The sequence below is a fragment of the Chiloscyllium plagiosum genome, unplaced genomic scaffold (genome assembly GCF_037043375.1).
Source record: "Chiloscyllium plagiosum isolate Xiang-an unplaced genomic scaffold, Cpla_swu_hap1 HiC_scaffold_36, whole genome shotgun sequence".
Classification (NCBI taxonomy): Eukaryota; Metazoa; Chordata; class Chondrichthyes; order Orectolobiformes; family Hemiscylliidae; genus Chiloscyllium; species Chiloscyllium plagiosum.
Window position 1 is genome coordinate 5,438,456 of NW_028270174.1, and position 23,201 is coordinate 5,461,656.

Here is a 23,201-nt window from a genome sequence, read left to right on the forward strand (position 1 = left end):
AATTGGAGGTGTAGTGGACAGCAAAGAGGGTTACCTCAGATTACAACAGGATTTGGACCAGATGGGCCAATGGGCTGAGAAGTGGCAGATGGACTTTAATTCAGATAAATGCGAGTTGCTGCATTTTGGGAGAGCAAATCTTAGCAGGACTTATACACTTAATGGTAAGGTCCTAGGGAGTGTTGCTGAACAAAGGGACCTTGGAGTGCAGGTTCATAGCTCCTTGAAAGTGGAATCGCAGGTAGATAGGATAGTGAAGAAGGCGTTTGGTATGCTTTCCTTTATTGGTCAGCGAATTGAGTACAGGAGTTGGGAGGTCATGTTGTGGCTGTACAGAACATTGGTTAGGCCACTGTTGGAATATTGCATGCAATTCTGGTCTCCTTCCTATCAGAAAAATGTTGTGAAACTTGAAAGTGTTCAGAAAAGATTTACAAGGATGTTGCCAGGGTTGGAGGATCTGAGCTACAGGGAGAGGCTGAACAGGCTGGGGCTGTCTTCCATGGAGCATCAGAGGCTGAGGGGTGACCTTATAGAGATTTACAAAATTATGAAGGGCATGGACAGAATAAATAGACAAAGTCTTTTCCCTGGGGTCGGGGAGTCCAGAACTAGAGGGTATAGGTTTAGGGTGAGAGGGGAAAGATATAAAAGAGACCTAAGGGGCAACGTTTTCACACAGATGATGGTACGTGTATGGAATGAGCTGCCAGAGGATGTGGTGGAGGCTGGTACAATTGCAACATTTAAGAGGCATTTGGATGGGTATATGAATAGGAAGGGTTTGGAGGGATATGGGCTGGGTGCTGGCAGGTGGGACTAGATTGGGTTGGGATATCTGGTTGGCATGGATGGGTTGGACTGAAGGGTCTGTTTCCATGCTGTACATCTCTGTGACTCTATGATTAAATTAGGCCATTCAGCCCCTCAGGCCTGCTTTGTCATTCAAGATCACAAATGATCATTTGTGTCCTCAATATCACATTCCTGCCTATCCCCTGATAACCATTGACTCCCTTGTTAATGAAAAATCTGTCTACCTCTGCCTTAAAATTACTTGGTGAACCTGCCTGTCCCCACATCCCCCCCACCCACCAGCCAATCCCTATCACCTCCCCCCCCCCCCCCCCCCCCCAATCCTGTAATATCATAGCGATGAAAAGTGGGAGTTTTCTATTACAGACAATCAGCAAGGTCATCTTTATAGTCAGGTAGAAATTTGAAAACCAACTTCTCAGATTTCTTGGGTTAGGGGTTAAAGAAAGCAGAAACCTTGTTACATGTCAAAGTCTCCCATCACTCCTATCTTGACCTGCTGCCAGTGACAGAGTGAGATTTGTTTACTTTGCCATGGGAACCCAGGTCTCTGCCAGCTGGTGGCTTCCCATGTGTTGATGATAGTTCACTATCTAATGGACTTAGTCATCTTCCTGGTAAAGGTCACTCCTCATGTTGACCACAATCAAAGATAGCAGCAAAGAGAAGCAGGGATTTCAAGTAACAAGAGGATAGATTTGCAGGGTTAAAGGGTAAGGGTGCGGGATGGGACAAGACAAGGTGCTGGTCCAGAAAGCTAGTGCAGATACGAAGAGTTGAATGGCCTCTTCTGCACTGTAACTGTTCTATAATTCAAACAAACCAGTTGAGAGGATCAACGTCAATAGAGAAAATGAAAAAGGAAAAAATTAAGACAGCAATTCCTGGATGTAAATTATCAAAATATACAGAGATGGTTAAAGGTGACAGGACAAAGTGATATGGCTTTTTTTTAGAAAAACATAATCATACGGTACCCTGTACTTTGTAAATTGAATATTAAAGCAAATAAGGTATGCTAATTATATATAGCACATTGCTTATGTCACAGCTAGCTTCTTATTTTTAATTCTGGACACCGCAATTGAGGAACAATGTTAAGGCATTGAAGAGGGGCATTTGAATGATTTCAGGGATGAGGGATTTCTGTGAGGTGAAGAGACCAGAGTAGCTGGGATTGCTCCCCTGAGATCAAAGAAGGCATGGGAGAGATTTAAGAGAGGCTTAAAGATTATGAAAGGGTTTTGATCAAATAAGCAGGGAGAAACCATTGGCAGGGGATTTGGCGAATATAGATTGAAGGTAACAAAGTTGATAAATGCTGTAGAAACGCAGCAGGTCTGCAGCATTTGTGGAGAGAGAAACAGAGTTAATGATCCAAGACCAATATTTTATTCTTTTGTTTAGTTTTGAAGAAGAGCAATGCTTGGTTCAAAATTATCTCTGTTCCTCTCTACAGATGCTGCCAGATTCTTAAAGCACATTTGTTTTTTATTTCAGGTTTTCAGTATCTGCAGTTTCTTTGCTTTTGCTCTGCAAATTTAAGGTAATTGGCAAAAGGGCTGAGTGGAGAGATAATCAGAATTTTCTTTTTTATTCAGTAAGTTATTCTGTTCTGGAACACGTGCCATAAAGAGTGCAGTAAGCTAATGCAATAGGAATTTTGGTGATTTGCAAAAGCATTTGGAAAAACAGTCAAAGCTTTGAGGAGAAATCAGGGAGAGTGGGATTTAATTAGAAAGTTCTTTCAGAGAATCAGCACGTGCACACTGGGCTGATGGCCCTCCATCCGTGCTGATCATATAGAGTTCCAATCAGGTACTTTCTATAATTAATCCTATACTATAAATAAATTGCTTTGTCTTATTTATAAGGGTTAAAATGCATTGTCAAACGTAAATGCAACAATGTAAGATATGAGACTAATTCTGATATTATCTGTATTTATTCAGGAGGAGATGTGACTGAAGAATGTCATATGAAGACTGCTTTATAATGCAAAACAACTTCTTAAAACTTCCTTAGGATTTTCCTATTCTCAAATGTAGTTATGTGTGTTTAATATAAATTCTTTACTGTTCAAAGTAATAAGCAACATTTTTGGCAGCATGTATAAATATTTTATGCCAGAGCATTCAATGCCTTTTAATTTTAATGACTGACGACACTAGATGACTGTGCATTTGCTCATCATTTTGATATTAAAGATGATAACTGGTTTGTCATTGTAGTGAAACTTGTACATGACAGCACTTTGATGGTGGAAGAGGTGATAGCAGTAAGTCACAGATAAACTAATATTTGATTGTAAGGTATTGAGGAAGAATTTAGTGACCCTGTTTGAATTTGTGCACGTTTGACACTTGTAGTGCCAGCGCATTCAAGATAATATTATTCACAAACAAGTCCTAATAAACTGTGACATAGGTTATTCAGTGAAGGATAATGTTACCAAGTGCAAGCAACTCCATCTGTTACATACCTCAATTTAGATTTAATTAAAGGTTTAAGCTGCAACTGTCTTTTGTATTAGGGCTGTGCAGAGCAAAAACAAAATTATCTAATCTACAGAATAGTTTATACCAGTTTTAGATTTTATGTTTTATTTGATTCAAACTTTCTGACTCTGGTAAGTCTAGATGGCTGTTTCCTCACGATTTTGTGACAATTGCTATGCTGGTGATAGCGATTTAGCCTGACACTACTTATTTTTAAGCAAAGCAAAGACTTGGGTAAAGTCAAGCAGATGTGGTTCCTCCGTATTTGTTCTCTAACAATTAGTTGACATAAGCACATCCATTGGTTAACTAGTGCCATATGTAGCATAGACATGAAGGAAATAGTGACCATTACCTAGAATGATAACTTGTAGCTCTTTGCATTTTATTTCATAGAGTCTGGCATAATATCAGCCTTGTACACATTGTACAATTTTATTAATTGCTGTCCTATCATGGAGTCTCAGCCCCTGGGGGCGCATTTTTAGAGTATCCTTTAAAGTTAGCAAACAGGAAATCTGGCAACACACACTTGCTATTTCCAGAAGCACACCCCTTGGGTGCCTGACTCCTGGCGGAAATATAAACATCAAACATTTCATCATTGCACCCAGCTACCACCAAGCAGTCGGATTCTGCACCCTAACATCAGGAATTCTAAATGATGCTTTCAACCAAAGTCAGGAGCAAATAACAGGTATAATCTAGTCAGAGGTAACTTGGTAATTTTACAGGACAGGAATATCTAGTCATTTAGTTTTACTGGTGTGTGGTGATGATACTCTTTGGTTTGTTATAGAAGGTCCTGGTGCAATGTCAATCCTGTTTACATTTGCAACAATTCTCAGGGTTTCTAGCAAGACCATTTGCACTTCGAAACTACAGGCAGAGCTAATCTGTTACTGAACCGCCAAAAAGATAGATTCGTACTTCTTTTTGAAAATAATACTTTAAAGATATTCAGTGATCAGCGCTGTTCATGTTTGGGGTATGGACAGAATTCTAAAGCATTTCCCATTGTGGTGTTAATGGCAACTGCAGTGCAGCTGAGCTGAAAAGTAATTTTTGGGATGGGGCAGCAACTTGTAACACATGCACCAGTTACAGTGCACGGTTTGTATTAAAGTAAAAAATTTTATTATTTCGTGTTAGAGCAGACTTCCCGACTCTCGAAAGGGGAGGACTCGTAGAAACCCTCAATCACTTTTGCTGATTATTTTCATTCATTTTGTTTTGAGTGGACTTCTTAACAAATGTTAGCAAGAAATGCAGGTACTGTGTTGGAGGCACCAAAGTAGGGTGACAATACATTTTCGAGAACTTTGGGCAATTATCTAGCAAACTTTCTAATAGGTGAAAATCTGATCTAAAAATAGCAAACATCTGGTTAAAACAGAGGTTTATTGGAATGAAAAACCAGGATACAAGAGTTCAAGCTATGCAGAGAGTCCAGAGAAACTCTGATAAGTCTGTTCAAAATTGAGGTAGTTGGCAGGAGATTGGATAGAGATGTTCAAAAATTGAAGGCAGTGGATGCAGTAATGAATGAGTATCAATTTATATTGTAGAGTGAGTCATTGTGATCTGGGAAACACTGCTTGAAAGGATGATGGAAGCAGATTCAATAATGAATTTCAAAAGGGAATAGGAAATATGGTTGGAAGGGGCTATTTTGTGGGTCAGTGAGGGATCAGAAGGGGGGTTGGGACTAATTGGACAGGTCTTTCAAAGGGCAAAGATAATGAACCAAATGACCTATTGCATCACATCATTGTTGGTTTGGAAAACTTCTGATTGTTGAGAATTTCACTGTCAGTGGAAATTAGGAAAATGAAGTCCTTGTGTATATATGAACCTCATGGAGCCTGCTCAATATCCCAATATCTTCAAATGAACCACATCGATGAAGAGAAATGAATACAGTGCAGAAATATTTCATTATCCCCAGTTTTGTTTTTCTACATATGAGTTTGGACAACCTCAGAAGTGGTTACTCCCAAATTGGAAGCAGGATAGTTTCTGGCCCGGGGTTTGACAACAATTCAAAAGTCTCATTGTAACCATCAATATGTGCAGCATCGAAAATAAAAGTGTTGCCGTAGAGGGTGTCAATCAGAGGTCACATTTAAGACACTTTAAGGGGGAAATCCACTCATGTTACAAAAAGAGAATCTTTGTTTCATCATAATCTGCAGGAAGTTTCGAGCATGGTGTTTCTAAGATTTCAAATCCCTGACAATATATTAAATAGAAAGGAGGCAAGATCTGCAGTAACTCATACCATCACTGATCTGGGAGCAGCTAGGGGTGAATCTTAGTGGGGAAAGGGTATAACATACACTCTCTGTTTCCTCAACACATTCTCTGCCCCGGCTAAAAAAACACCAGCCTGATGAACTCAAAGATGGTGGTCTTGCCTTTTTGGACTACAGACCCATTGAGCTAAGTCAGGGATAAGGTAAAATTATATTTCATATCCATCTGAATTCCTGCAAATAAAAGGATACATTTTAAAATGAAAATGTATTGCTGTAATATTTTTAAAACAGTGCTGTACCAGCAGGTGTTCCTGAAGGACCTGACTGCCAGGAGCTCTTCAGTTTCCATTAGTTTGGGAATTTAAACAACCTGAATGTGTTCCTAACTCTTGGTGGATGGAGAAAGGGAGATGTTTCTGTATCTTTCAGATTGTGTGCAGCAAATATGGAAAAGACAACAGACAAATTGGAGCCCTCCATGCTTGATTCTCCAACCATCACTTTCAAACAGAGAAAATGATGTGAGATATCTGTGATATTTTATTTCCTTCTGATTTACCCCCAGGGAACAGCACCAGAGAAATCGTTCTGAGCCTGAAATTATTTTTGAAAGGAAAGCTGCCTGCACTGAACTAATTATTTTTAAATCTTTAATTCATAGATTGATCCTAGAACTAAAGATTTGTAACACAATAGGGTAATCAACTCTGAAGAAGTTGCAGTGTGCACTTTCAGTCTGGTATCAAGTATGTGTTCTGAAATATTAAGTATAAGTCAGGGTTCACAAGCTGCTAAGGCTGCAACTTTGTTAAAAAATACTATTTGATTTTCACATGAGTCTTTATTATTTTCTCCTTTTCCACTGCCTTGGTTGGTACTGTGTTTTATTTTATTGACTAGAGGTCAGTTACTCATTTACTGTCAAGTACATGTCGATGGCACTTTCCTGGGTAGGCCATGCTATATACATTGGCATAAAGCAAAATACTCTGAAACAAGCAAACACAAAAATTGCTGGAAAAGCTCAGCAGGTCTGGCAGCATCTATGGAGAGAGAAACAGTGTTAACGTTTCAAGTCCAGTGTGACTCTCCAGCCCAGACTCAAAATGTTAACTCTGTTTTTTCTCCGTAAGTGCTGCCAATCCTGCTGAGTTTCTCCAGCATTTTCTGTGTTGGTTTTGTTGCATCAACCCTGAATTGTAAAAGGAAATTACTGCAGATGCTGGAATCTGTACTGAAAACAAAAAATGCTGGAAATCGCATTGGGTCAGGCAGCGTCCATGCTCTCTCTCTACAGATGCTGCATGACCCCCTGTGATTTCCAGCATTTTTTTGTTTTCTGAACATTGTAAAGTACGGTGCACCTAACTTCGTCTAGCCAAGAGTTCCACCCATACTGTCTACTGTTTACACTGTTTCAATGTGTCAGATGTATATTGTAAAAAGAATGTTCACAGTACGTGTAAAGACGGTGCGAGTTATGTTCGACAGAGATGTAAGGAAGGAATCCCGTAGTACACAAGAACTACCAAATCACTATTGTATCTAGCTCCGTGGAAATTGAAGGCTGTCTCCCAATTCAAGGGAGCAATTGTTGGTAGAAGCATTGGCTAGCTGTTGGGATGAGGGTGAAATTGAAGAGGAAGAGGAGCAAAATGTGGATCACAGAAATGAGCTTGAGAAAGATCCTTGAAACTGATAAAATATTGTAAAGATACAGATGTACATCAGGAAATTGCACTAGTCAAGTGTTGCACATAGGGAAAGTATTTTATAACTGTGTTAATAAATGGAGGACTGTTTCTTACTTCTTTATAATGTCAAATATGGAAGCAATGTGCAGGCCAATATTATGTATGTATTGGATTTGCTGAATAAAGATAATGTAATTTTCCAGTGAACAGTTGTGTGTGGCTTAGCTTTTCCTTTAAAACGTTTTTTTAGTGGATTAGAGTTTAGGATCAGATGTATTAAAACATTTACAATTTAAATATCCCACTAAATTCCAACCGGCTCACCAAGACTCTCCAAACAGCATCTTTCAAATCTCTCATCTCTACCACTGACATGGACAAGGGCAACAGATACATGGGAACACCAATCCCTATAAGTTCCCCTCCAAACCACTCACCATCCTGACTTGGAAATATATCACTGTTCCTTCAGTGGTTGTTTGTGACCAGCGCAGACAGAATGGGACGTACGGCCTTTCTTTTGTGCAGTAGACCTCAATGACTCTAAGATGCTCACCATCCTGACTTGGAAATATATCATTGCCCTTCCTTCAGTGTTGCTGGGTCAAAATCCTGGAACTCCCTCCCTCTGGATGTACCCACACCCCAAGAATTTCAGGGGTTCAAGAAGGTAGCTCACCACGACCACGTTCTGAAGGGACAATTATATTCTCCAGCTTTCTCTGTGTTTGTTTTGGGCATTCTATCCTCAGTTGCAACTGACTGATGTAATCACTATAACAGATATAACAGTACCTGTGTGGCGTTCATTCTATTAAACTCTCAGACTCCCTCAATCCAGCTGTTCATCTGAAGAAGGGAATTGAGTAGGGGGGGAGGGGACGTGGATGGGCAGGGAGAGCTCATAAAATGAGGTGGGTGGGCTGCTTGCATTCCTGTCTAGTCTTGACCATCTCCCACATCCCCATGGGAAGAGAATGATCCAAGAAGGCCAATCAACCTGGAGCCCTTTAGTTTTTATAAATTCATTAATGGGATGAAGGCGTCGCTGTTTAGGCAGCATTTATTGCCCATCCCTAATGACCCAGAGTTAACCACATTGCTGTGGGTCTAGAGTCACATGTAGGCCAGACCAGGATGGCAGTTTCCCTCTTCAAAGGACATTAGTGAACCAGATGGGTTTTTCCTACAATTGACAACGGTTTCATGGTCATTAGACTCTTAATTCTAGATTTTTAAAATTGAATTCAAATTCCACCATCTGCCCTGGCAGGATTCAAACCAGGGACCCAAGAACATTAGCTGGGTCTCTGTATTAAGAGGAGAAAGTGAGGTCTGCAGATGCTGGAGATCAGAGATGGAAATGTGTTGCTGGAAAAGCGCAGCAGGTCAGGCAGCATCTAGGGAACAGGAGAATCGACGTTTCGGGCATTAGGGATATTTCCTGAAGAAGGGCTAATGCCTGAAACGTCGATTCTCCTGTTCCCTAGATGCTGCCTGACCTGCTGCGCTTTTCCAGCAACACATTTCCATCTCTGTATTAAGAGTCCAGTTATAATACCAGTAGGCTATTGCCTCCCCAAATGGCTCATTTTATAGAGACAGAGGAGGAGGCTTCTCAGCTTTCACTGCACAGTCTGCTGTCAGGCACAAAGAAAAGCTCCTTATTTAGAGGTGCAAGGTTTGGGGTCAGTGCTATCCTCTGTGACTTCTCCTAGTCCCAGAATGGTCACTGCTCACTTCTGCTGCTGCTAGGGTTGAAGTGTTGCTGGCTTCAATCAGATTGTCTGCTGGGTGGACATCCCACTCTGAATTAATGAAAACCTGCCCCTTAGTGTAATAAACGGTTTTAGCTGGGGGGAGTGGGTTACATATGGACATTTTAGTCAGGGAAGGTGGGAGCATCAAGGAATACAAACCCCTCCTCCCATAAATCTAACCTCCCTCTCCCCATGGGACCCAGCAATGAGATTTAGCACAGCTCCTTTCAATCATCACAAGTTCTGTTGAAACAAGAATCTAGAAGTCAGTTCAGGTCATAGTGAAAGTCATATTGAAGGTACTGAGCTTGGGATCATCTGTTTTAAAATTCAGAGCAGGTGTCTGAAGAATTAATATGTTACACTGTAAACTGAAAGGAGAGAATGGCAGCCACTGAAACACAAGCCAAGTTGATACTTGAAACTACTGAACCCACGACTTGCACGGATCTGAATTCTATCTTAGAAAACCAATTTCCTGCCATAAAGCATGATTCTATTCAAGTGGACCTGTAGTGGTTTATTATTGTGATCTACCATGCTGAGGTGAAGCTTTTTACGCAGCTGGGAAAGCCTAAGACAAGGCGAAATAATCTTCAAATCAGAGCCTGGCCTTTCAGAAGTTCACTGAAAATATGGTAGAAATGTGATTCTCCCTCACAAGCAGTGGGAGGTGCTACTTCATTTAATAATTTTAAATCAGAGATCGATTTTTTTTTCTAGCTAAGTTTGTGAAGGGATCTGAAGCCAAGGCTGATACATGGAGTCAGGTCACAGATCAGTCCTGCTCAACTCCCAGCCTCCGCGTGGACTCGACTCCTACACTCCTGATCTCCAGATGGAGCCTGGTGCATTCTGGGTTGGAAGGAATACATTTCTCTATTTTTCTAATTTATTGCTAGACTTTTTATTTCTATTTTTTTCCCCTAAGAATTTGTTCTTAAGAATCTGTATCTAGGTACCTTGGTACCTAAGATGGTGCCATGTGGCGACTTGTAAACCTTTCACTGTAGTCATGTGAGTACATGTGACAATAAAACAAATTCTAATCTAATAATCTCATTGAAGAGCAGGAAAGACTTGAGAAAATGAATGGCCTCTTCCTTTTGCTGCATTGCTATTTTTCCATTCATAGTCTTCTTTTGTAAGTAATTGCAAAATGATTTTTTCTTGTAAATGAAAAATCAGTTTCAGAACTGGTAAATGAGATGGTAACAGGAATAAGGAGAGCGTATAATCCCTCTTTTGTCGGTGGGCTATTGTAAGGAGGTAGGTTAACTGGTTAGTAAACAGAGTGATACCAACAGTGTGGGTTCAACTCCTATACCAGCTGAAGTTATCAAAAAGGGCTTTCATTCTTAAAGTCTCCCTTACCTGAGGTGTGGTCACCCTCAGGTTAAACTACCACCAGTTGCCTCTCTCTAATGAGAGAGCAGCCCTATGGTCTGGTAAGACTATGGTGACTTTACCTTATAGAAACATGTACAGTGCAGTCAAACTGAAGGGGAGTTTGCAGGAAAAGTACAAATTGCAAATCTAACGAAAGGTCACTGAGCTGCTCCTGTTTCTGTCTTCACAGATGCTGCCAGACCTGCTGAGTGATTCCAGCAGTTTCTGTTTTTATACCAGATTTGCAGCATCCCACAGTATTTTGCTTCACTGTGGGGTAACCCACAGTTCCAGTTACTTTACAAGTCAGCACTGAATACTCTTATTTGCTTTATCATATGAGAGATGATCATAATAAATTTTTAAAATTCATCTTTTTTCCTTGTAACAAATGCCCAGCAACCTATCTTGGAGAGACACAACAATATCATTTGTGCATTTGACACAGTTATTGACAAAAACTAATGCAAAACATTTTCACTTACGTTCAAAAGCGTGTCCGCTCCAGTCTTTGAAAGATAGTTTTGCATTTGTACAGCACCCTTCCTGACTTCGGTATGTCCTAAACAATTTAGCAATGTACTTTTTGAAGTGTAGCTATTGTTGTAATGCAGGTAAAGTTACAAACAATTTTTGTCCCACTGACAGCAAAGTAAAATGACCAGATTTAATGATGGTGTTTGGAGGATAAATACTGGTCAGGTTATAGTCAGAGAATTTCTCTTGATCTTTGAAGCAGTTGATTTGTTACATCCACCTGAGGGATTGAGACTGGGTTTTAGACTCAATATAACATCTAATTTGAAAAATAGCACCTTGAACAATGCCGCAAACCTGCAGTACCATTGTTGTGTCAATCCAAAGTATTATAGAACCCCTGTGGAAGCAGGCCATTCGGCCCATCGAGTCCACGCCGACCCTCCGAAAAGCATCCCTCCCAGGCCCAACCACCTTCCCTACCCTGTGGAGTTGGATGAAGTGATGAGGATATCTTTGAAATTTATTTTGGCATATGACCCACACGCGACAGTCAGCCTTATCCTTCCAAGGAAACACAGTGCTGCTGATGACATTTTAAAAACTTGGTACCCAATAATGCGTGATCAACTTCAATAAAATATTCTATAATTCAGCAACGGTCAGAACAGCTTGTCAAAAGGCCTGGTATCTTTGACAGTTGTGGGAGATTGGAATTGTTGCTGTTGCAGATGGGTGAGGGGGTGTTGTGGGGGGAGGGGAAGGTGTCGCGGAATTCTTGTAGCATGTAGCATGTAGCATACTTAAGGCTAAGATTTTAATGAATATAGAGGGTCTTTTAAAGAAAATAGTTTTAAGCAGGAAATAACTTTAAAGTGTTGTAGTTGACCATAAAAAGAAGCAGCAGAGGCATTTCACAATAAAGCTTATAGTATGATAAGAGAAACTGGATAAAAGAACAAGCTATAACAAACAAAGAACAAAAAATGCAGACAAGGACAGCAGGATGGCCAGATAAGAAAATAACTAGAGTGAAAAAAACAAGTGAGGTAATCGGCTTATGATAGGATGGGAAAAGGGAGGCGTGATTCCGCAACTTGTAAACTGAATAAGAAAGCTAACATGCTCTGTTTTCACGCGCATTTCTGCTTGATTGCAGAAGCGTCCGATACTTGCAAGGCTGTAATAAATTGTTCTTGTTTCCAAGGCTTTGTCTCAGGCTAATTGATTTGTGAGTGAGTTCTGGTTCTCACAATTGGGGGCTCATCCGGGATCCAAACCTCCGACGGCCCGACACTCTTGGGACGACGGGGGAGGTGCACCTCGCAGATTTCGGTGATCGCCGACTCCCTTGCTTGTCGTTCGCGGTTTGGGCGAGTACGATCCGGACTGGGAGACCCTGGAAACAAGGCGGGCAGACGCGGCGGGTTTGTTTAGGCAACTCTTGTGCACAAGACCCGGGTAGGGAAAGGTCTTAAAGGATATATCTGGGCGACCGGGGGCAGCGGTATTTGCTGCAGGAATTGCCACGAGACGGGCCGCACCAAAACAACCAGGTAACTCTGTGCACAGACCAAGATAAGAAAAGAGACCTTTAAGTATTGCCTTGGTGGTCGGGACATACGAAAGTATGGGGAATTGGCGATATATAAAATAAAGCATATGTCAATGGTAAACAGCCCATGTTAGAAGGGCTAGTAGCTAACTTATGGCCAGACGTCCAGAAAAATATTCAAAAGCTAGAGGAGTTGTTGCGGGAAGCTCAAAGTGTCTGTGAGACACGGTGTCTGTGTGTGTGTGTGAGAGAGAGAGAGGGAGCGAGAGAGAAAGAGCTGTACAGCTTGTAGAAAGTTTAACCCTTTGGGATTCGGTTTGAATGCACATTTGTTTGAATGTTTGTGTTTTGTTCCCTGGAGCTTGAGATCCGGGACTGTTTTGAATCTGATTTCTACTATGGAAATTTTAACATGACTTCTTTTAAGGTTAAGGATTTTACAGATTATGAAATAAAATGTTAACTCCTGTTCTTTTTACAGGTCATGACTGCCTTACTATCAGTTTCTAACTAATCTCTTTTATCCTTACATAAAAGTGATTTATGGAGAACAGTTGAAGTCTCAAAAAAAAAGCATATAATTGGTCAGATTAATCAGACGAGTAAGGTGCTTAGGACCCTGAAGGGGGTGTGGAAGAAGGTGACACCGGACCTCGTTAAGATTAATTAAATTAGCAACAATGGGAGGCACGGGGAGTTGCCTGTGTAACGATCGATCTGCAAATAATGTTAAAGGGGGATATATCCTGCCCGACAGTTCTTTGGGGAGATTGTTGGGTAATTGGGAACACAACTCCCGGACGCGGGAGAAAGATAAGGCTACAATGATAAACTATTGTTGTTTCGTTTGGACTAGAGAAAGTATTAAGGCACCTGGTATTTTTGGCCCAAATATGGGTCCGATGCGGATTGGCTGTGTCAAGACCTTAATATATATGTCAATCAAAAAGAACCGTACAGTCAAAAAGAGTCCGATTATGCGGCTTGCTGGATAGGGAGCACGGGAGTAAAATTATGTCCCATGAATACGGAGGAATCAGGGAAAGAACAGAAAAAGAATGAACAAGGGAAGCCACAATTGGATCCCTTAACGTGTTTTCCGCCCCCATATACTACTCCCCGGAACAAGCCTACAGCTCCCGAAGTAGAACCGAGTCCAGACACAGAAAGGGGAATGAACTCTGAACTAAAAGATGCAGAACCCAATGGGGGCCCAGAGTCACTCGAGCCACCACACGCAAAGGAGGGGCAGAGATAATGGAAAATATAAAATTATGTCCCTTAAGAGAGGTTCCAACTGGGGAAGGTACAACTGGATATGTAAACGCTCCCTTAACTAGCAGTGAAGTCAGGGTTTTTAAAAAGGAAATGAAAAGTTTAATAGAGGATCCAGTTGGACTAGCCGAACAATCAGACCAATTCCTAGGGCCTAATTTATATACCTGGGAAGAACTGTTGGCAATTTTAGGAACGTTATTTTCAGGGGAAGAACGAGGTATGATCAGGAGAGCGGCTTTACAGGAATGGGAAAAGAAGCACCCAGTTGGGGAAGAAGGGGCCCCAGCAGAACAGAAATTCCCAAATGTTGACCCTCATTGGGAAAATAATGACAGAGAAGATAGGGAGTCAATGCGGGATCTACAAGAAATGGTAAGATTAGGAATTAAAGAGGCGGTACCTAGATCACAAAACTTTGTTAAGGCCTTTGAAGTACGACAAGAGAAGGATGAAACCCCTTCTGCATTTCTCAAAAGGCTCAAGGAGGCCACAAGGAAATATTCGGGAATGGATCCCGATAATCCGATAGCACAGGGACTCTTAAAGATCCAGTTTGTAACTAAATCATGGCCGGACATACAAAAGAAATTACAGAAATTAGATGGATGGAGTGAAAGACAGATGGAAGAACTGTTAGGTGAGGCACAGAAAGTGTACGTGAAAAGGGAAGACGAGAAGCAGAAACAGAAAGCCAAATGATAGTGGGGGCAGTAGAAGAAATAACAAAAAGGACAATGGGATCAGGGGGTAACAGGAAGGGTAGGGGAGAACACAAAAGACAAAGGTCGGACACCCGGGAAAGGAGGCAACAGGCAGGGTGTTACTGTTGTGGGAAAGTGGGGCATTTTAAACGGGAATGCCCGGAATTAGTACGAGAAAGGGAAGCAGTTTCCCGAATGACCTTCGATGAAGATTAGGGGAGTCAGGGGTTCCTTCCTCCTGAGACCCACCGGGAACCCTTGATAAATTTAAAGGTGGGACCTGAAGGGGAGGAGGCAGTATTTTTGGTGGACACGGGAGCGGCACGGTCATCCCTAAGTTTTAGACCTACCGGGGTTAAATTGATTAACAAGAATCTATGGGTTTCCGGAGTAAAAGGCGAGGAATTCTTGGTGCCTATTTTTGAGCCAACCCTAATTAGAGGAAATTATGAGGAAGTGACAGGACAATTGCCAACTGTAGAGTTCAATGATAAGTTTTTAAAGAACTATATTGTGGCGCTCGGCTCTTCTTTGTCTGTCCTTAGGAAGAAGGGTCTGTTGACCCAGACACCTCCACTTGAGTTCGCAGTACATCGGATAAGACCGGGTGATTGGGTCCTGATCAAAATCTGGAAAGATACCAAACTGCACCCAATCTGGGAGGGACCGTTCCTAACCCTCCTGACTACTGAAACAGCCGTCTGAACTACTGAAAAAGGGTGGAGCCATCACACTCATGTTAAGGGCCCAGTGGACGCTCCTTCCCCTCTGGCAGAGTGGCAAGCACGTCCTACAGGCAACCCTCTGAAAGTCAAGCTGAGCAAAAAGAATGGACTGAGATAAGAGACTATTAAGTATTGGTTAAAAAAAAACTGTATCCCAAAACAATTGTAAGTGTTGCATGGACTCACTCCTCCCTGTCATACAAAGGGTTAGGGAATAGACAGATAGGGTTGTGAGCTGAAATGAGTGGTCAGCTTTATATTGTCACAATAATATTGGCGCTAGCTGCCAAGGGGGGTGGGAAAAATAATTTTACCGCTTTATGTCAGAATTATGCTAAACTAAAGGGGCATACCGACTGTTGGGTATGTGCGAAGATCCCACACCATGGGGAATCTGGAATTCCTCTCGCGGCAATACCACTTACCAAAAGAGAAGTGTACGATGTACAACAATTTGACTTGGGCTCAAATGATACAACTTGGAGATCTGACAGGGGTATTTATAACTTTGCGGGGTGGTTCCCTCGACTAGTCCCGAAAACTCTGGGTGCTATCGATGGCCTTAGAGTTTCCCCACTGAAAGGAGCAGTATATACCACTTGTTTCTGTAATCAGAATAATACCGCACTCTTCCGATTAGGAAAATCATTTTGTGTCCACACGAGCCAAGCTACTCCCACAACCATTCCCCAAGTATTGAATGGGACATATTGGGTGTGTGGCTTAAAGGCCTACTCATTTATCCCCGGCGAGAAGTACGTTTGGAGTGGCGGATGTCACGGGAATGGGTGCTGGGACCATCCAGTTCAGACACTATCTCAAAACCAGAAAGGTTGGAGTGGCTGCTGCTACCTTGCCTATATAATTCCCCACTTGAGGCTGTTAAAGAGAGCCCCAAAAATACCTCGGAATAAACAGGGAGGAAGGCGAGTAACCCGAAAGTAAATGAAGGAGATCGCCTCCTCTGGACTTTGATACCTATGTGTGGGACCGCTCGAGGAGTAGAAATACAAAAGTTGGCGGCTTCCCTGGAAGAGTTGGCCAACAATACTGCCGATGCGTTGGCCGAAACCCAGTTCCAAGTAGCAGCCATAACGACCGAAATGATTACCACTAGGCTAACAACCCTTCATAACAGGATGGCTCTGGATTATATTCTGGCAGAGAAGGGTGGTACCTGTGCACTAATTGGAGAGGAATATTGTACGTACATACCTAAGGTCTCCTCTAACATTGCTGATATCTCCAAACATGTACAAGACAAAATCGCCAAAATAAGGGAGGCCGGTAATCGGTACCGGAACGAAAAAGAATGGGAATGGGGGAATTGGGTATTGACTGGTTGGGGAAGGTGGTTAGTCAATCTAGCTATCTATAGATTATTGATACTAGTGGGTCTGGTGGTAGGGTTCAATGTCCTAAAATGGGTAATGAGCCGACTGATGACATCGCTTGGGGAAGGAACCCAAATAAATCATCAGATGCTTTTACAATCAGCAGGTGATATGCAACAAAGAGAAAGTCAAAGAATGCTTCTAGAGTTCGAGGGACGAACAACACAAATGTAAAATGTAAGGTTGTGAACCTCATCGCCAAAAGACATAAGAGGGCAGACAATAAGAAAATGGATTAAAGGAGACTTTATAAGTGCAGAAACAACAGTTTTAAAAAAAGAAAAAGGGGGAATTGTGGGAGGTTAGAAATGTTGTTTTTGCAAATGGGTGAGGGGGTGTTGTGGGGGGAGGGGAAGGTGTCGCGGAATTCTTGTAGCACGTAGCATGTAGCATACTTAAGGCTAAGATTTTAATGAATATAGAGGGTCTTTTAAAGAAAATAGTTTTAAGCAGGAAATAACTTTAAAGTGTTGTAGTTGACCACAAAAAGAAGCAGCAGAGGCATTTCACAATAAGGCTTATAGTATGATAAGAGAAACTGGATAAAAGAACAAGCTATAACAAACAAGGAACAAATAATGCAGACAAGGACAGCAGGATGGCCAGATAAGAAAATAACTAGAGAGAAAAAAACAAATGAGGTAATCGGTTTATGATAGGATGGGAAAAGGGAGGTATGATTCCGCAACTTGTAAACTGAATAAGAAAGCTAATATGCTCTGTTTTCGCGCGCATTTCTGCTTGATTGCAGAAGTGTCCGGTACTTGCAAGGCTGTAATAAATTGTTCTTATTTCCAAGGCTTTGTCTCAGGCTGATTGATTTGTGAGTGAGTTCTGTTTCTCACACAGTGATCAGTCCAGGGGAAAGATGGGGGACATGTTACATAACTCTGAACTAATTTTGCTGAGTGTAGAAAACAAACCCTCACTGGCCCATATTGGTTGGTGGCACCAGGGATATTCAAGGCAGCAGTCCTGGCACTGCACTGAAGATAGCTTACAAAGCAGCTCTTTATTAACGCCTTGAAAATTACTGTGTGTTAACACTTCCAAAGCGAAAATGAATTGAAAATTCTTTAATTGAACATCAGTTGGCACTGATTTGGCTCCATTCAGATCTTCAATGCTTTTCCAGTGTCATTTTCTAGAGTGAAGCTGCAGATTCTAGGGTCAATGTGGAAAAGGTTGCAAAGTATCTGGTAGGAAATTGACCTCAGTGGTATTTTAATCCAACCAAATTGACTTGAAGATATATTGTACAAAGTGTTTTGGCTGTTACTTGGTATTAGCAGTTCTCACTAAAATAATCCAGTTTGAGTGTGCACATACTGCTGACATCACTCTCAGTAATTTCCCTCTGAGGGTGGGGAGTGAGTGGGGCTAATCCAAAGACCCCTGCTGAAGTTTACAAGGTCCAAGTGGCCAAGTCGATGGGAGTGACACGTTTGGAGTCTGGAGAAGTACCTGCAGTGGAAACCTTGCTGGAGACTTCAGGCACAGTAGCAGTCCATATGGACTGTCAGATGAACAATATAGATGCCCTTAGAAAGAACAGACACTGCAGCTCTTCCATGTCCCTTGGACACCCTTATATTTTTCCAGATGATAACCCAATCCCTCAGTAGGCTTCACTGCTGCCAATCCCAGGGAAACTATGACTGACTAGACCAGGCATACTGGTGCCAATCACATGGTTGGGTCTCATCTCTCAATAGAGAAAACATTGAGTTGATGTTCCCATTTGTGGGAAAGAACAAAACTAGAGGGTCATAAACATCAGATCATCACAGATAAACTTTTACCCAGTGTATGGTGAGAATGTGGGACTTATTACCACAGGGTGTCTCCAGGCGAACAGCATGGATGAATTTGAAGAGCAATTGGATAAACATATGGGGAAGAAAGGAATAGTAGGATGTGTTGATGGAGCAAAATGAAGTAGAGTGGGAGGAGGCTCATGTTGATTACTGGCATGGACCAGTTAGGCCAAATGGCCTGTTTGGTGCTACACAATTCTCTGATACTGAGAGATTGGTCACAGTAACTCACCACTCATGTTGCCCCTGTCTTTGGGTCCCTGAACCCAGCCATTCTGTTACAGTGAGAATAGACTCCACATCCTCGCCAAGTCATCCCTGAATCCTTGATTGACACATCCCAAGATCAACTAACAGGAAACAGCGTTACAGTTTCAGGATCGATGTATTTATCTAACATTTACCAACAGTCCTGTTCAGATATTCAGCAAATGGAAATGCAATGGGTTTGAAAGAAATACACCCGTCACTTCCCAATTCAATTCCACCAGGATTTTCTCTCTTTAATCTTATTCCCAATTCTCAAAACATCCAAAAACTTCACAAAGACAATATGTTTCGATAACTTTAACCTTGTGGGGTTTTGTTGGAAGAACTGAAGGGATAGACACAAAAAATCTCAACAAACGAGTCAGTGACTTTTTTTATAAAAGAACAGGAGGAGATTATTCAGCCCCTTGAGCCTGTTCTGCCATTCAATTAGATTATGTACAAAACTGAGGTCCATAAGAAGCGATTTATTTGGAAAGCTCTCTGGATATGACTTTAATCCTGTAATTTTAAAAAGTTTTTTGTCCTGTCGCTATCAATTGCAAGTGTCTACTCATTTAGCTACAGTCCTCCCATTGAGAAAGTCTTAATTTTGAGTTGTGTTTCATTGTTGGGTTTTAAGAGACAAAATAAAAAGTTTTCGTCAAAAATATATAGTTTTGGTTTCCCAACTTTGGTCCAAGTCATTTCAGAATTTTTATTTTACTTTAGAGTTTATATCTCAATATTGTTCATAAGTGTTACTTAGTCCTCACACAACATGAGGAAGACAGGAACATTTTCAGAAGTGGCCTGAAACTGTGATCACTTGCCTCCCTTCCCAGCATCCGTTCCAAAAAGATGCAGCTTGTCAATGATGGAGCACAGAATGCTGAGACCTGAGCCTAACCTTTCCAAATCCTGGCTGGGTTTGTGCCCATAATAATATTCCCACTCACAGCTTTAGATTGTCAACTCTCCAGGATTGCCCTGATATGTCCAGGAAATAAAGATAAATTTCCTGGACAAAACCTTGGAAGAAAATTACAGGAGCATATAAGAAAAAATTCTCCTTTGCTCCAGGCTGAATACATTTGTTATTAGTTAGGGACAGAAAATATATTGAGAGTCCAATTACCATCCAATCAGGGAATTTAAAGACTGGTGGCTTTCCAATTGGCTGCTGGTGTGATGAGGAAGGATGAGTCAGCAGACCAATGATGGAAGGTGAGTAGTGGGGGAGGGGGACTGCAACTTAAATAATATGACAAAGTTCCCTTGGGGATCCATTCAATCAGAATTGGCAACCGTAACAGAATAGCCAAAGGCTGAAGGCACCAGGTTGGGGGCAGGGGTGAGAGTGGAGTTGAGGCCACAAATAAATCTTATCAATTGGCAGAATTGACTTGAGGGGCTGAATGGCCTAATTTAGCTCCTAATTCCTATGTCCCATTGGATCCTGCTGGTGAAAGATAGCATTCACTGAGACTACTGGGTGTGAAATCACAGACCTGTTCCCATCATTTCCTATCCATGTGCCAAGCGATGGGTGGACTAGGATCTTTGAAACCAACGTTCTTCAGAATCACAAACCTGCCTCTCCACTGATGTTTAAATATTAACGCTGTATTCTTATCCCATGTGTCCCAACCTACCTGCCACACAATTCCCAAGACATCTATGTTGGCTGTGTCTTGACTTATAGTTGTGGTTTCTTTCTTTCTTTGTTTCCCACTCTTTCATAAAAAAACTTTAAATACATGTAAAAATGTAAACATCTCAGAGCCATTAAATTAATACACAGCCTTAAAGGGGAAGTGTATTTGAGAAATAATTCTAAATATTAATACAGGTGCAGAATAAGGTGACTCAGTCCTCTCTTTAATGGTGTGTATTGGTTGGACAGTTGGGGAGAAGGACATACTGGGGGCTGCATGGACATTTAGCACCGAGCTCTGGCAGTGAGAATCTTTTTCTGGCAAACAGACTGTGAGGGCCCTCTGAAAGAATCCAGAAAGTTAATTTTAACCAAACCAAAAATTTCAACAGGAAATTAAACTGGTTTAAAACCTGGGGTCTGACACTGTATGGTTCAAATGTACATCCTACTGAAGTTTCAAAGGAAGAGGGGCTTTGGTGTGTTGTATGAAAGAATATAATGAATATCAGACATGGTGTGGTCAATTTCGCTTTCACCAGGTTAGGTCAAAATGACATCCCAACATTAAATCGTCATAAAAAGTAGGAACAGAAAGACACAAAGGCTTCCCTTCATATTTAAAATTATCTAACAATTCTGACACATTCTCCATTAGTTAATAAGGAGCTTGGTGTCAGCTCCCTCTAGTGTTTCATTTAGTTTAATTCTTCATCCCCTCCCTACACACATAGCCAGTGCTAAAGCAGCCCTCACAGCCCCTCCCCAGGTCTCAGAACCACTCCTCTGAGTCCGACTCCTTCGCAAAGATCTTCTTGCACATGGCAGAGTTCTCGTGGTGGAGAGGGAATTCCGATCCAGCCACCAGCATTTTCCTTCCTTTCCGAGATACATACGATTTTCCTGATGGCAAGCTTTCATATTTGGTCACATATTGCCTGTAAAATTAAATGTGGGTTAACAGCTCCTCAGTATACACGTTTCAGATGATCAAGTACTCAATGCTGTAAGATTTTCAAACAGGCCAATACATCCTGGATGGATGTGACATCCACTGTAATTGTCATATTTAGTACAGCATAGTCATTAGCCGGGTAGGACCAAACTACTGCAGATGCTGGAATCTGTACTGAAAACAAAAACTACTACAAATCACAGCAAGTCAACTTATGTTTCCAGCTGAGATGATTTTTCATCAGAGGTAATGATCAACTCTGATGAAGTGTAATCTAGACTTGAAATGTTCACTTGCTCTCTCTTGATAGAAGTTAGCCATTTGGCCCATCATGTCTGTGCCATCTCTTTTTGTGAACAATTCATTTAGCCCCTGTTCTTTCGCCATATTCCTGAAAATTTTCTCCTTCACATATTCATTCAATACTCTTTTTGAAAGTTACGATTTAATCTGTTTACACTACCCTATCAGGTAATGCAATTGAAATTCTAACCAATGCCTCTGTAAAATGATTGTAATTATTTTCCTTTACACTACATTTTCCTAACTGCCTGAAATATATTTAGATTTAGGGTGTAGGTTTGCTCACTGAGCTGCAGGTTTGATATCCAGACGTTTCATTACCTGGCTAGGTTACATCATCAGTGGCGACCTACAAGTGAAGCGAAGCTGTTGTCTCCTGCTTTCTATTTATATCTTTCTCCTGGATGGGGTTCCTGGGGTTTGTGGTGATGTCATTTCCTGTTCGTTTTCTGAGAGGTTGATAGATGGCATCTAGATATATGTGTTTGTTTATGGCGTTGTGGTTGGAATGCCAGGCCTCTAGGAATTCTCTGGCCTGTCTTTGCTTAGCCTGTCCCAGGATAGATGTGTTGTCCCAGTCAAAATGGTGGTTTTTTTCATTCATGTGTAGGGCTACGAGGGAAAGAGGGTCGTGTCTTTTTGTGGCTAGCTGGTGTTCGTGTATCCTGGTGGCTAACTTTCTTCCTGTTTGTCCTACGCAGTATTTGTGGCAGTCCTTGCATGGAATTTTATAGATGACGTTGGTTTTGTCCATGGGTTGTACTGGGTCTTTTAAGTTTGTTAGTTTTTGTTTGAGAGTGTTGGTGGGTTTGTGTGCTACTAGGATTCTGAGGGGTCTTAGTAGTCTGGCTGTCATTTCTGAAACTTCTTTGATGTATGGTAAGGTGGTTAGGGTTTCTGGCTGTGTTTGGTCTGCTTGTCGTGGTTTGTTCTTGAAGAATCTGCGCACTGTATCTTTTGAGTATCCGTTCTTCATGAACCCCAGGAACCCCATCCAGGAGAAAGATATAAATAGAAAACAGGAGACAACAGCTTTGCTTCACTTGGAGGTCGCCACTGATGATGTTACCTAGCCAGGTAATGAAACATCTGGATATCAAACCTACAGCTCAGCAAGCAAACATATACCTTAAACCTCAACCTGAGCTACAAACCTTCACAAACCTTGCATATATTTAGATTTCTTGCCTTTCTTGCTTGGAGGAACTGGTGCATACAGAGATAGCCACCCTCACATAGCAGCTGCCTCTTGGTACTTCAACCAACTGGTTATTACACACTCGTAATAAATAGACGACTGGATTATATGAGTCAGGGAATTACACTAAACCTTCATAAAACAGCTGGAACTTTAAGCCCATCCATGTGGAATACCTTTTAGGAAGAATGTGAAGGTTATTGTGAGGGTACAGAAGAGATTTACAAGATCAGTTCCAGCGATAAGTGCGACCACTGGACAACCTGGGATGAAGGAGGTGACAGGGAATGTGACAGTGTTTGAAGACATAATTAAATATTTCCAATGGCTGAAGAGTTGACAGGATATGGATTGAAACTGTTGGAAAAAAATCAGAAGCGACTGGGAAAAAAGGCAGTTTTTTATGTGTGTGATGAACGTTTGGAAAACATTGCCTGACTGGTTGCTGGGTAGAAATTCAATAGGAGTTTTCAAAGA

General features: G+C 41.5%; 2 protein-coding genes and 1 pseudogene across 3 annotated transcripts in view; 2 read left to right on the plus strand and 1 right to left on the minus strand.

Annotated features, from left to right (window-relative positions):
* LOC122539514 (uncharacterized protein C4orf54-like) overlaps window positions 1–12,239 on the plus strand; it is a 31,583-nt gene extending 19,344 nt beyond the window's left edge. Inside the window, exon 3 of one of the 2 annotated variants that reach the window (XM_087979905.1) lies at window positions 12,100–12,239. The gene's annotated coding sequence lies outside the window, so the exon portion shown is untranslated. Of the gene's footprint in view, window positions 1–2,768; window positions 7,474–12,099 lie in introns of those variants that run through there. The other variant, XM_043674457.2, reaches the window with a different exon arrangement.
* Window positions 12,240–15,384: 3,145 nt separating this feature from the next.
* Window positions 15,385–16,837, plus strand: LOC122558671 (syncytin-A-like; annotated as a pseudogene).
* Window positions 16,838–18,839: 2,002 nt separating this feature from the next.
* mttp (microsomal triglyceride transfer protein) overlaps window positions 18,840–23,201 on the minus strand; it is a 62,255-nt gene continuing 57,893 nt past the window's right edge. Inside the window, exon 18 of the mRNA XM_043674459.2 lies at window positions 18,840–21,206. Within this exon, the coding sequence (XP_043530394.2) occupies window positions 21,041–21,206 (166 nt within the window). The 3' untranslated portion in view covers window positions 18,840–21,040. The remainder of the gene's footprint in view (window positions 21,207–23,201) is intronic.